This window comes from Podarcis melisellensis (genome assembly GCF_964234715.1).
Source record: "Podarcis melisellensis genome assembly, chromosome: 18".
Lineage (NCBI taxonomy): Eukaryota > Metazoa > Chordata > Lepidosauria > Squamata > Lacertidae > Podarcis > Podarcis melisellensis.
In genome coordinates, this window is record NC_138536.1 from 8267303 (window position 1) to 8282236 (window position 14934).

A 14934-nucleotide genomic window follows, 5' to 3' on the forward strand; every position below is an offset into this window, starting at 1 on the left:
CATAATCTCAATGGCTTTTTAAAATTAAGGTGGTTGTTGTTGATGAATATTTATTTTACCGCCTGCCCCTTTAAATGAACTCAGAAGCATAAAGCGCTCTCCTTCCTGCTCCCTCTGTCCGCTCTTTTACATAATATCGCGAGAGGTGCTCTCAAATTCCCGTCCAACCCTCGCGCCGGGGGCGGTTTTTTTCAATTTTTTGTGGCGCGCGCCTTCCAAGTCCGCGAGGGAGAAGGGAAGCGAGACACGCACTTGGCGCAGGCGAACTTGCTTTTGGTAGGGGTGGGCGGGGACGGGGGCGGTGCCATAAGCGGCGGCCAATGCGGTCCGCCGCTATCCGGGGACTCAGCCAATGGGTGGTGGAGGTGGAGAGAGAGATTAAAAAAAAAAAACAGGAGGCGGGGCGGGAGGGAAAAAAAAATGCGGGAGCGAAAGAAGCCCAAGTTTGGCTGAGAGGTCGCGCTGAGTAAGACCAGCTCTGAGGGGATTTTTGTCGCTGGGGTGCGTAATTGTGGGGCTGGGGCTCTTTTTAATGAAGGCGGGCATAGGGCTCGTTAATTGTGGAGAGGGGGGGAGTCGCTTTTTGGGTTGGGGGGCGTGCAAAGTGGAGGGGGGGGTGCACTTTTTGTGGGGGGGGGTGCATAAAATAGTGAGACAAAGGGGGTAGCAGCAGGCGAGTGGTTTGTTTTGGTGGTGGTGGGGGGCTGTGGGGGGGACTGGGGGCAACCAGGTGTTGCGTATTCCTGGCAAACGGCAGTGGAGGGGGGCAAAGGTGGGGTAAGCAGGGGGGGTTGGGGGTGGTTGTGGGGCTCAAAGTGGATGGCCTACTTCTGAGGGGGCTCATGGGCCAGAATCTATAGGAGGGTGTGGGGGGGAAAGCGGTACTTTCGCACTGGGGCGTCTCTGCTGCACTAGGGGTGGAAAAGGGGTAGGAGAATTAATAGTTAATAATAATACTTTTTATGTATTTTATTTTGTTACTTTTGTGTGTGTGTGTGTGTATATATATATATATATATGCTTTCGTAGATTTTCACGGGTACAGGAATGCAGGTTTTGGTGTCCTCGGGTGTCTTCCCGTGTAAAAGTTGGGGTGTCTAGGCGACGTTTCGACGAGGTCTCACTCGTCATCTTCAGCCTGAAGATGACGAGTGAGACCTCGTCGAAACGTCGCCTAGACACCCCAACTTTTACACGGGAAGACACCCGAGGACACCAAAACCTGCATATATATATATATATATATATATATATATATATATATATATATGTATGTATATACACACACACACATATACACGGTGGTACCTCGGGTTACCTACGCTTCAGGTTACATTCGCTTCAGGTTACAGACTCCGCCAACCCAGAAATAGTGCTTCGGGTTAAGAACTTGGCTTCAGGATGAGAACAGAAATCGTGCTCCAGCGGCAGCAGGAGGCCCCATTAGCTAAAGTGGTGCTTCAGGTTAAGAACAGTTTCAGGTTAAGAACAGACCTCCGGAACGAATTAAGTTCTTAACCCGAGGTACCACTGTGTATAGATAGTGCCGTTCACTGCTTTGGGAGCCTTGAGTTAAAAAGCAATCAATAAAAAGCGTTAAATAAAAAAACCCCGTTCTTTAGCAGGGGTGGTTGTGGCTTGGAAGGAATCGTATTTTCGGGGGCGCTGGTAGTAATTGGGTTTGCATATGAGGGGATGCACCTAGTATATATGTACGTGTGTGCATGGGGGGCGCATGGGGAGAGACTGGAAGGGTTGCTGGGGTCTGGGAAAGCGAAGGGGGGATGTTTCTGAGGAGCACAATATCAAGGGGGCAGGAAGGTGTAAAACACGTGCCAGGCAAATTTCACCCTGGGATGCTGGGCCAGATGGGTTCTTTTGGCCTGACCAGTAACTAGGTTCTTCATGGTCCGATTCGGTATAATTCAGCTCCTGGTTGTGGGCTTGAGAACGTGAGAGGAAACCGGCTGGCTCAGGCCAGTCCGGCATACTGTTCTCACAGTGGCCAACTGGGGTACCCCAATGGCGGGACCTAAACACAGCAGTACTCATGTGGGTACCTTGTTGGCCTTTGTAAGAACTAGAGGGCCTTTGGCCAGTTTCATCTTTAGTTCTTATCAGTATGATATTTAGAGGGGGGCCAGTGTGGGTCGTCTTCTTTAATTACAGTGAAAGTAGGAAAAGTTATGCCTGCTGAATTTCTGGTAGTAGAATTGTCCTGTGTAACTTTTTCCATTTAAAAAATATTTTCTCTTTCCCCCCAGTTTTTCTCCCTCCCACTTTATAACCTTGTATTAGTACAACATTTAGAGAGTTATCACAGTTTTTAAAAAAGTTGATGGGCAAATAAATTCGTTTGGGCGTGTATATATTATGAAATAATAACCGTATGCATGCAGTGTAGAGGGAAGAAAAATGCTGCTAATAATTTGTGGTGTGACTGAAGGGAGGGAGTAGCATTTCTTATTCCTGCTTTGCCCCATTTCCCCTTCTTGTGTTTGTAATCTTGTCCTTTGCTTGTCCCTTGGCAAAGGTACAGCCACAATGTGGATTCAAGTGCGCAGCATGGATGGGAAAGAGACGCACCGAGTGGACTCCCTTTCCAAGCTCACCAAGGTGGAAGAGCTCCGGCAGAGGATACATGAAGTGTTCAGGGTGGCACCTGATAAGCAAAGGCTCTTCTACAGGGGCAAACAGGTACCCGTCTCCCATTGTTCTTCCCTCTCGTAATTGCCATCTTGTGCGTCCTCACTGCCATCCAGGCCCCAACTACTCTGTACATTTAAAGCAGTACCATCCCACTTTAAACAGCTGTGGTTCCCCCAAAGAATCTTGGAAACTTCAGCTAGTTAAGAATGCTGAGTTGTTAGGACACCCCTATTCCCAATTCTCAGTCATTTAACAATGAACTCTGAGCACTGCAGCTCTGTGAGGGGAATAGGGAGTCTCTGAGCAGCTCTCAGTGCCTGTAACAAACTACATTTCCCAAGGGTTCTTCGGAAAATACCATGACTCTTTAAAGTGGGACGATACTGCTTTAAAGGTATAGTGCTGATTGGGCCCAAATCTTTATGTGTGGTGCAGAAGAAGGATATGCATTTTTCAAGTCTCGGTTGAAAGAAGCAAAGATTGGCTTTAAAAAGGAAGCTATGGGTTTGCGCCACCACTTTTAATATAAGGGCTTTTAAGCTTGAGTTTTCCACTAATAAAGTATTGTTGCAATGAATGCTAGGGTTCTGATGAAGCACAGTGCTTTGTGAAGCAAGCACACCTACTGGTGGGGTTATGTAAGGAGCTGGCAGATATGCATCTTAACATAGCATGCATGCATTGAGTGCTGCTGGAGCTGTTGTGCCTGCAGGGTAGAACTAATGCAGGTTTTCATCCTGCGGTTGGTAGCAGCTGCTTGGTCATTGATGTTAATGGGCAACCAAGGATTGAAATTCGTAGCTAGATTGTTAACTTTACAAATGTGCTTAGACTGAGAATGAGTCCTGGCTAGTAGCCTCTTTGGAGAGAGTTGCATGAATCGATTGAGAACTTTTGAGCTAAGTTTGTTAAAAAGGAAAACAACAACAACCCTGACTTGCACTGCCATCTAGCGACTTTCTACTGACACATGCTCTTTCAGTGATCTCTCCCTCTTAGTCCTGAGGTATCTCAATGTACTTGTTTCCTCTAGTGTTCTGCTGAAATCAGTGTTTTGATGTTAAGTTGGCATTTTGGAAAGATTGTTGTTGCTTCAGTCCTTGTAAATGGGATTCAGAGTGATATATAAAGTAATTGTCTTTTGTTAAGTAAATATATTTGCATTTAGCTGCTCTTCCATTCTGCTTGATGGTGCGTTCTGTGAATTTGAAAAGCTTGTGAAAAGATGAGGGGTAATACTTGAGTTTAAATCTTGGCAAAACAGAAGCACTGTGGATGCATGGTTCCCATGTTTGGGAGATTCACTAGTTGCCTGTTCTGGGTGGGCTTGCACAAACTCTGGAGAAGTACACACACATTTTGTGGGTACTTGGGATGTAGATGTGTCACTTGAGGCTTAGGATACCTTAGTGGCTAGGTATACCTTTTACCAGCTTCACATCTGTCTGGGATAGGTTGGTTACAGTGGCTCAAGCACTGTAATGTGGATAGACTACAGTATTGCATGTGGTCTATGTGGGGCTTATTCTTGAGGTTGGTGTACCGTAGAAACTTCATCTGGTGAGAATTCTGCAGCCCAGTTATGTTGGCTAATGACAACATAACACCTCTGTTGAGAGCTGCTTTGTGTGCCAGTACAGTGGCAACCTATATTCAAGGTTTTACTTTTTTCATATAAAGCTAAATAACCCGGAGCCAGTGTACTTTAAAAGATCACCTTATTCCTTATACTGTACTGTATATCTTCCTGAACTTGGTGATCTGTCACTGAGACATTTCTAGCATGTCAAACTGTCCTCTGCATGAAATTGTGCGCTTAGTGTGATGGCACACTGCAGTTACGAAACTCTTTACCTAATGACATCAAGCTGGCACTGTCTGTAATGAGTTTTGGACACCAACTGAAGACTTGGTTATTTCAGCATGCCACTATAGGAGAACATTTACTCTTTCTTGTTATATGACCCATTCTGTACTTGTGATTCTTTAATGTATTTTGCTTTAATTTCATTTTTTGATGGTTTTAGTTGTAATTTGAGATATTGTGCACCATATCAGTATTTTTTTGTGACTTTGCAGTATTGAAATGAAAAAATAATTCAGGGGTGCGTTCAGAATGAGAAGGAAAATAGGGTCCTTGTCCAGGTGAGCGAGTGCTTTCTTAATGTTACTGTCTTTCGAAATTAGTCAGGCATGTTCTGCAACTGGTGCAAGTCCATTGCGACCATGTGTAGATCTCTGGATGCCAGGTTGGCGACTGGGGAAAGAAAAATGTTACTTAGAGAAAGATCTGAAATATTTTTCTTGAAGCTTGTATTAGTTTTATTTTGGATTGTTTTATTTGATGTCTTAATTTGTTGTAAGGTGCTTTGAGTTTTGTTCTTTAAACTAAAGCGGTATAGAAATAGAATAAATAATAAAAATCCCATTGGAGGGGAATCAGCGTCATCACATTCTATTGTGGCGACCATAGCTTAGGTTTAAGGTGCCATTTGGTGATTAGATTATAGCTCTGAGTGTGTATGTGTTTGCAAGACCTTGAAGAACTGTCAAGGTCTGAGCTTGAGATTGTTCAAAACTGTTGAAAATGTGGGCTGTTGTTTTGTCTGTTTGATTTGGTATTTTACATACCCACTTTAATACATCATAACATTCCCATAGCATTTGAAGGGGTGAATAATTTCCCTTAAACCGGTGATTTGTTCCAGGGATCCCTGGCTCCTCAGTGCACAGGCCACTAATTGTGGATAAGCTTCCCCAAAAGACAGCTAGTCTGAAATGCACAGCATAGGGGAGCATTTCATTCAAGGATGCATTCTTGTTTCATGTAGATAGTGATGGGAGAATGAACTACCTTATTTTTCGCCCTATAGGACGCACTTTTCCCCCTCCAAAAATGAAGGGGAAATCTGTGTGCGTCCTATGGGGCCCCTCTCGCTCTCAAGGCTTCAGGAAGCTATCCGCAAGCCTGGGGAGCCCTGCGGGAGTTCTGCGGATAGCAGTCTGCCGCCCGGCGTACAGAGCACCCTGAAGCAGAGCGCCCCGCGTGCCCGGCAGACATCCGCAGCCTGGGGAGCCCTGCGGGAGGTCCCTGAAACTAGGTGCGTCCTATGGGACGGAGCGTCCTATGGGACGAAAAATACGGTATACACCCCATAAGAGGGATGGGGAATATGTAGTCTGGCAGCATCTAGAGGGCTGCAGCTCAAATAATCCCCGACCACTGGCTGTGCTGGCTAGGACTGATGGGAGCTGGAAGTCCCACAACATCTGCAGGGCCACATGTTCACTATTCCTGCCCTAGAATACATCCCAGGCTAGGAACATAGGAAGCTGACTCAGTATTGCAGCAAGAGAGGAATCCAGGGGTATATAGACTGGGGTTCCTTGGCAAGCACTTCAGTATAGAGAGGGTTTGCTGAAGGTGGTGAAGCTGAAAATTATTTCCTTTAGGCTTCCAGAAATGCTAGTTAGGTGGATTGCTGCTGTGTTAAAACTTGAGCTATATCTTTGTTTGGAGGAAGTGGTCTGTCCTTATTTGATGCTAGTTAGGAGCTAGCCATGAACTTTACGAAAGCTTTTGTAAGCACTGTGCAGATCTTAAACAACCCTGCATGCTGTCATAAATCCAGTATAAAAAGGGATGGGGACAGAAGAGAAAATGGAGTGAGACTATGGTGTGGTTCCGATGTGACATATTTTTTTGTCAGTGCTCCCTTATGTGCACTAATGCAAGAGTTCTAGGGTTTGTTAAACTTTAAATTCATGTTTACTTGCTGTGGCTTAATCTATAGCAAGTGGAAGTCAAGCCTGCCCCATCTATTGGCCAGAGGAGGAGGAGCTCCCTGCATGAAAGGGCACTATGTTCCAGCTGCCAGTTACATGAGATTTCATAGCTGAAGGGAGGCACAGTGGCATCTTGGCGCCAGCCCGGTGACTTGGAGCCCCTGGGTGGTTGGACACTGTGTCTCCCAGGAAGAACATAATGGCAATAGAGAGATCAAATTGGCCCCGTCATTGGCCAGTGAAGCTGTAGGTGCTCCAAGGATTGTTTTCCTCTTCCCTATTCCTTTTGTGCCACATTGATTACATTGCAAGCCTGTGAGCGGGGACATTGCTATAGTTGCAGAGGGGTGTGTGTGTGCTTGGGAAACTTAATTAAATATAGATTGCTTATACTTCTATGCCACTTTTAATTCGAATGAATCTCAAAGTGGCTTGCAAACAATAAATAACAATAACGTAACAAAACGCAATAGAACATCACAAATCCAGCATAAATAATACAAAATAATTAACAAACATCAATAAAACAATTACAATCTGTAAAACACTATTAACAAAATTGCAACAAAAATAAGCTAAAAATCACAATTACAGCAAAAGTCACTATACGATTAATAAATCAAGAAGACATTTTTAATCTATAAAACAATATCGGCCACATTAATAAAATCACAACTAAAAAAAAAAAAAAGCTAAGCATTCATAGCTAAAACTTTTACTTTATCTCCTAGAATGTTGCTGGAGATAGTTAAGTTTCCTCGCAACTGAAACTTTGGTTGCAGGCTGCTGTTAAGAGACCCAGGAGCAGGAGCAGTAAGAGAAACATGGCAATGTCCTATCCCAGAGGTTTTCAACCTTTTTAAAGTCCATGGCTCCCCTGATACTCTTTCTGTGGCACCCCTGTGGGGCTCAGGAGCCCAGATATGTCACCCCTTGCCTGCAGAGCTGGCAGCCTTATACTTTTTCAAACACCCTTCATTGTGGAGTGTTCCCTCAGCCTCCCCCTCCCCTCTGCTTGGGAGTCCTCAGAGTATGCTTTTCAAGTTAGAAAACCTTTTCCTAAGGATGCCATGCCACTATTCCAGTCATTCCTCTTCACTTTGGTTTACTGTAGTACTGTTTATTGTGCTATGCGTATTCACTAAATGATGACATTGATTGAATTAAGAAAGAGAAAAGAATGCTTTATTCTTGCTTTTACTTTGGCTTTCTTTAGAGATCCTGCTGTTACGTATGCCACATGCTGAGGAACTTGCACTGCAAGTACAAACATGTCCTCACCAAAGAGCATTAGTTGAATTTCTTTTGGTTGAGAGTATCTCTTTAGGAATAATTGTCTGATAAATGCATGTGGACATCTTTGTCCTAAGATACGTACTGTAAGGTGCAGAATCAATGGAAAACTTTGCAGGCTAATTCCTGTTCCCAGCTTCTAGTGTTCCCATATGAGTAATACAGACCTAAATTGTTGATGAAACCTGTAGATTGATTTGTTGGTTGGTTGTTGGGGGGGGGCACACACTAGGTGTTCTGAATTGTCAAAGAAATGGAAGAATGTAACGACCTGCAGTGTTTGCAATAACTTTCAGAGAAGTTGCAGCATTAGTCCGTTTGGCAACTTTCTTAGGCCAGTTGCATATGACAAAGCGTCTCTAACCCACAAGAGCTTATGCTATACAGTGGTGCCTCGCAAGACGAAAAACGCGCAAGACGAAAGAGTTTTCCGTTTTTTTATTTGTTCCGCAAGATGAATTTCCCTATGGGCTTGCTTCGCAAGATGAAACGTCTTGCGAGTTCTTGCGAGTTTGTTTCCTTTTTCTTAAAGCCGCTAAGCCGTTAATAGCCGCTAATAGCCGTGCTTCGCAAGACGAAGAGACTCGCGGAACGGATTAATTTCGTCTTGTGAGGCACCACTGTACAGTGGTACCTCGGGTTACAGATGCTTCAGGTTACAGACTCTGCTAACCCAGAAATATTACCTTGGGTTAAGAACTTTGCTTCAGGATGAGAACAGAAATTGTGCAGCGGTGGCAGGAGGCTCCATTAGCTAAAGTGGTGCTTCAGGTTAAGAACAGTTTCAGGTTAAGAACAGACCTCAAGAATGAATTAAGTTCTTAACCCGAGGTACCACTGTAATACATAAGACTAGGGCTGGGTAAGAAAGATTATAAGGAAGCCAGAGGATGGTTAGATATGAGGATCTTCAATAATAGTCAAACAGTAAATAAGATAGGGAAATAATTATTAGACATATGGGAAATTAATGAGAAGGGGCAAAATACTCAAGCAATAATATGGGATACTGTACAATGAAAGCTGTGATGAGGGGAATTGGTCAGACCATCGCAAGAGGTGTTGAAATTTGAGGAGGTTGGATAGTTATAATGAAATGGTCTTGGGGGTGGGGGGCACAGTTTTATTTCTGTTTATCATTATTACTTTGTTTAAAATAATAAAATAAAATAAACAACAACAACAACAAAAGACTAGGGCTGGGCAATATTTGGTTTTCAACATCACGATATATTACCAGCTAAACCAGAGCTTTCAAAACTTTTCATGTTGGTGACACACTTTCTAGACATGCATCATTTCACGACACAGTAATTGAGTTTTACTAGCAAACTGGAGGTTAAGCTAACCCCTTTCCAGCCCAGGAGGAGCATGGGAAGCGTTAGTGCGACATACCTATACACTGTAACACCTGTACACTGGAGCCAACATACTTAACATGTCATGACACACAGTTTGGAAAGCTTTGAGCTAAACATTGCAATATTTCAATATATACAGTATCATGATAACTGAAATAAGGATGGAGCTATGTTTTGCTTTCTTATAGTGTTGAAAAGAAATGAAGCAACTTGTGATATTTCTGAAGATAGTGATAACAGGACGATATGGTGTGAGTTGTATGGGTAGCTTGCTGAGTAGTATAATGGATTCCTTGGGAGTTGAAAAGAGGACAGTTGTACAGAAAAGCATTTTATGTGTAGGATGAACCTATTCTTCAACTAGGTGATGGTCTCAAAGCTTTTTGTTGTACTAGGGAATGGAGACTAGCATCTTATGCTTGGTACAGCCAACACTGCACAACATTTTGCTTTAACTTTGTTTAATCTATTCACAGAAATGCTGGGATAAAAACAAAATGGGCATCGAACCTAGGAATTAAAACTGAATGGAGCAAAACATTTTGACCCACTTCAAATGGTTTTTGGGTTGGTTGTGTGTTAAGTTGTTGGATGTTGATATGTGACTGGTGGTCTTCCTACTCTTTATTTTACAGATGGAAGACGGTCATTCCCTTTTCGATTACAGCGTTGGCCTGAATGATATAGTCCAACTGCTGGTGAGGCAAAGCCCTGCCCTCCTGCCTTTGGCTAACAAAGAGAAGGATTCTGAACTTTCAGACACAGACTCTGGGTGTGGTTCAGGCCAGAGTGAATCTGATAAAAACTCCAATAATGGGGAGGGGGCTGTGGAAATGGAGGGACCACCAAGCACAGCAGGCCAAACTGATCTGGTGGACCCAGGCTTTGGATTCTACAAGGTGAGGTGGTTTTGGGCTTAATTTTAATATCAAATGAGCAAAGCAAAAATGTCTATAAATTCTTAAAAAAACAACTCCAAGCATGTTAGAATTGATTTCATTTTGCAGTTTATACTAATTCATTGGTCAATTTCATTGGTCAGTTAATCAAATGAGAAAATGTATTTTGACACTTTCCTAAATAAATAGGCAGCTGTATCTAAAAACAAGCAAAATATCAACAAATTGGACACATGTTGAAACTGAGCTGTTAGCCACTGCAATGGGATAAAACCTATACAACATTGATTTCTGGATGGAGAAAGGGAAGGCATGCTATAGTACAAATGCATGAAGTTGAATACCAGTCCAACTGTGAACACTTGCATTTGGAGTACTTCCTTTCTGAAAAATGAAATATAATACTTTTATTGCAATTGCCCAGCTTTTTGTTAATTTGATAAAGGGGGAAGGAAAGGGCATGCTATGGTACTCCTTAGCTTTCTTTAAAAAATGCATTTGCAGAAGAATATTTCTGCCCATATTAAAAGACTGGTCTGAAAACCTAAACAGCATCTGCACTGCTGCACAAGGTTAATGTCATAGATTAAGGATGAAGCAGAATGGGGTACAAGTCTAGCCTGAAAGTATCTGGTGCATTTTACAATCCACAGGTGGTCCTTTGTGTTCTTTGTTTCCTTTTTTTTCTTCATTTTTTAAAATTAATTTTCCCCAAAAAATTAAACAAACATATATCTCAACTGTATTTAAACAAATCTTAGTAACATTGTTAAGTGAGTTCCTCGAAGCGCCCTAGTTGAATTTCAGTGTATATCATTATAAGTTTTCCAAAACCAATTTTCTCATAAAATTAACTTAATCACTTAACATCTTTCTTTCTTTCTATTTTAACTTTAAACATTTTAATCTCTAACATTACATATTTAAATCCTAAGCCTGTCTGGTATTTGCAAGCTTTTCCAATTAAATTATCTTAACATATTTAACTAAATAGTCTTTGAATTTCATCCATTCCTCCTGGTACTGCTCCTCCTTGTGATCGCGGACTCTTACGGTCAGGTCAGCTAGCCCCGAAAAATCCATCATCTTCATGTCTTTTTTGTTTCCTAGGCTAGTGAGGCAGGGGTCAGGCAATAGCACAGAACAGGAGAAGGAAACAGAAGTAGTGAGGCCCTATTTGTGTGCCAGGGATGGAGAACCTCAGGCCTTGGAGACGATTGTGGCTCTTCAGACCTCTACATGGCCCTCGGGACTTTCTCCAGTGTTGCTCCATGCCATTCTAGAACGGGGTATCCCAAACCCAGGTCTCCAGTTGTTGTTGAACTACAACTCCCATCATCCCTAGATAGCAGAACCAGTGGCCAGGGATGATGGGAGTCATAGTCTAGAAACAGCCAGAGACCTTAGTTTGGGAAAGCCTGTTCTAAAATATTTCTGCCTGGTTGGAATGTGTCTTTAACTATAAAAGTGCCCATTTGTTGATCCTTCTTTCCTTCTGGTATGTGCCCCCAGAAGATTGGCCACCTATGATGTAACACTCCAAATACCCATTTCCCTTCGTCTCTATTGCTTTTCAGAAATGAATGCTGTTTATCCTTTGAAATGGCTTGTAATTTTCAAGATTGAGTTTATTTAAAAACAACTAAATAGCTGGACTCTGGGCTTTTGTTTTTAGATCAATGAGCTAGTGGATGCTCGTGATACAAGCATGGGGGCCTGGTTTGAAGCTCAGGTTGTCAACGTGACCCAGAAAGAAAAAGCTGCCAACAAGGCAAGTGAGAGTGATGAGGAATCTGATCTGCAAGAAGCCATTGCTGAAGAGGACATTGTATATCATGTGAAATATGAAGAGTGAGTGTTTTGGTTTTTTTCTAGTCCCTTTAGAACAACAGGCTTTTTTTTTTTTTTTTGCAAACACCTGATGGTGGAGTTCAGCCTAGCATTCAAAGAATCATCATAGAATTGTAGTGTTGAAGGGTCCCTGAGGGTCATCTAGTTCAACCCTCTGCAATGCAGGAATCTCAACTAAAGCATTGGGAATGTCTTTTGGGTATAGATGTAGCCAGGCATTCACATGCTGAACCCGCTATATGCCCCAGCCACCTTCCTAAACTTGGAGCTGCAGAGGTAGGTGGTGATAGTCGTGGAGCTGCATGATGACCCCTGGCTGCTCTCCATCTCTGGGAGTTGCTTGAAGCACCCGGAGTGCCTTACTGTGCAGGACAACAGGCAAGCCCTCTGCCACTCCTTCCTGCCCCCTTCCCCCTTGGAAAAGTGGGGGGCTTTCCTTGGCTGCCATGTGAGGCTATCTTTTTCTTTGGCAGAACATGGGCCACTTTGCTGCTGGCTGTAAGTGGCTGCTTTTAGAAATGGTTTGCTCCTAGTTTTCCCTGCACTCTTTTCTATAATCAAGAATGAGGCAGCCTCTGTGTTGCAGTAGATCACCAAAAGATGGCAGTTCACAAGAAACTGGAGGTCCCAGTATACTACAGTGGTGCCCCGCAAGACGAATGCCTCACAAGACGGAAAACCCGCTAGACGAAAGGGTTTTCCGTTTTGGAGGTGCTTCGCAAAACGAATTTCCTATGGGCTTGCTTCGCAAGACGAAAATGTCTTGCGAGTTCCTGCGGGGTTTTTTTTTTCTCCCCCCCTTTTCCCCCAAGCCGCTAAGCCGCTTAACAGCTGATCCGCTAAGCCGCTTATCAGCTGATCCGCTAAGCTGCTAATAGCGCTAAGCCGCTAATGGGCTTGCTTCGAAAAACGAAAAAACCGCAAGACGAAGAGACTCGCGGAACGGATTCTTTTCGTCTTCCGAGGCACCACTGTACTCATGAAGATGGCAGCACCCGCTAGGTGCAGAAATGCAACTTGGGTCTGAGTGCTGCATATGTTTATACTACAGTGTACACAGGAATGATCACTTTCTAGTGCAGGGGTGAAGAAGAGAATAGAGCAGGCAAGCCAGATCCTGATCTCCCCTACCCACTGTGAGCCACTTTGACAGATAGGTGTAATTTGACAGGTATCAGTTACATCACATCATGGTCATGTGACTCAGTTTCAAAGGAACGAATTGGTAAGGCACTCTTAAGTGTGCTCTTGAATCCTCCTTTGCAGCCTGCCTTGAATACAGAATCTGGCTTCACAAGGAACACTTCTGAGTTCAAGCTGTGACTACGGTGGGGAAAAAATAGTCTTTTAGCTGCACTCTGAGGTTTCAACCTGCAGTGTAAACTTTCCTGCGCCTGACATCGTATATGACAGCAGCCCAGGGAAAGAGGAGTGTGGTTTACCCAAAACTGCCTGGCAGGTCAACCTCCAAGGTTTGGCAGGCCTAAAGGGTTCCTCACCGTTACTAGAATTCTACAGATTTTCACGTATTGCGTATCTTGTCTTAAAATGCATTTCTCTTATTCCAAGTGAGATAATTTTTAATAGAATTTCTCCACACATCCAGTGTTCCCCCTTATTTACATTTTTTGTTGTCGGAGAAATAGGCAAAAAGTCCTCAGGAGAGACCCTTTTTGTTCTTGTTATCTTGTCCATGCCTCCACATTTCCAGTGCAAGCAGGGACTTCTTTTAGTTTTTACTCTCTGTACAGTGCTTGAACAGTTTAAGTTCAAATTCTTAACAGTTTAAGTTAACAATTTTAAGACTTATGTTGCTATGGTAAGGTGGGTTGCATTTTTACCATGTGGGATTGTTTTCTTACTGCCATCCCCTGTCCCCCAATGAAGCTATCCAGAGAATGGTGTCATTCAGCTGAGCTCCAGAGACGTGCGTGCTCGTGCCAGGACGACTCTGAAGTGGGAGGAGCTAGAAATAGGAGATGTCGTCATGCTGAATTACAATCCTGATGATCCAAAGGAGAGGGGATTTTGGTATGATGCAGAGATCCTGCAAAAACGAGAAACCAGAACATACAAGGAGTTATATGCCAAGATAGTTCTTGGGTAAGTGATAGATTATGAGCAGGGAATCCCATCTGCCAAGCCTCCATGGGAAATTTTATTCTGCGACACCCCAAATCCTTATTTTGTGCGGTCTGATGACCTAAGCCCAGGGATGGGAGAGGCATTTCTCTTAACATGCCATATGTGTGCACCAAAATCTTTTCTTCTTCTTCTTCTTCTTCTTCTTCTTCTTCTTCTTCTTGTTGACGTGCAGCCAATTCTTATATGCTTCCCTTCTAGGGATGCTGGAGATACCTTGAATGATTGCCGAATTACTCTTGTGGATGAAATCTACAAGATTGAAGAACCTGGCTGTGCTGTTCCACTTACTGCTGAGAGCCCACTAAAAAGTAAGTCGTATCACTTCTCCCTCCTAAACACTTAAAGGATAGCTGTCACTGGAAAAAAATGCCGTACTGGGTCAGGATAAAGCATTCTCTGAAATCTTCCAGCAAACCAGCCGTCGTCCATCCCCAGTTGGTGGCATAAAGTTCCCATTTAGTTATCCTAGCAAATAACTGCCCGCTGTGAGGTTTCTTGTGGCTTGCTCTCCTTGGCCTGATCAGTATGGTGTGTGTTGTGTTTCCTTTTTCACAGGGCAGAGTGGACCTGTGTGTAAGCACTGCAAAGACAACCCTAGCAAAACCTGCCGGATGTGCGCCTGCCATGTGTGTGGAGGGAAACAGGATCCAGAGAAACAGCTGATGTGTGATGAGTGTGACATGGCCTTCCACATCTACTGTCTTAACCCACCTCTTAACAGGATACCTGATGATGAGGACTGGTAAGTAGCAATGAACACTTTTTGAAAATTATAATGTTTATTGAAGTTTTAACGGCACATAATAAAACAGGTGAACATACATAACATAAAATTAACTGAACAAATATGGTAAGCCAGTAAAATACAGTGGTACCTCGCAAGACGAACGCCTCGCAAGACGGAAAACCCGCTAGACGAAAGGGTTTTCCGTTTTGGAGGCGCTTCGCAA

At 43.4% G+C, this 14934-nt stretch overlaps 2 protein-coding genes across 6 annotated transcripts in view; one reads left to right on the forward strand and one right to left on the reverse strand.

Moving 5' to 3' along the window:
- LOC309360765 (perilipin-3-like) overlaps positions 1–14934 on the reverse strand; it is a 186155-nt gene that overhangs the window by 44204 nt on the left and 127017 nt on the right. The window lies entirely within an intron of this gene.
- UHRF1 (ubiquitin like with PHD and ring finger domains 1) overlaps positions 1–14934 on the forward strand; it is a 33745-nt gene that overhangs the window by 5660 nt on the left and 13151 nt on the right. Inside the window, exons 1-7 of one of the 4 annotated variants that reach the window (XM_081895496.1) lie at positions 253–276; positions 2534–2697; positions 9725–9988; positions 11664–11839; positions 13727–13942; positions 14183–14292; positions 14540–14726. In XM_081895496.1, coding sequence (XP_081751622.1) covers positions 2545–2697; positions 9725–9988; positions 11664–11839; positions 13727–13942; positions 14183–14292; positions 14540–14726 — 1106 coding nt within the window. In that variant the 5' untranslated portion in view covers positions 253–276; positions 2534–2544. Of the gene's footprint in view, positions 1–252; positions 277–402; positions 502–2533; positions 2698–9724; positions 9989–11663; positions 11840–13726; positions 13943–14182; positions 14293–14539; positions 14727–14934 lie in introns of those variants that run through there. The other 3 variants (XM_081895493.1, XM_081895494.1, XM_081895495.1) reach the window with 3 other exon arrangements.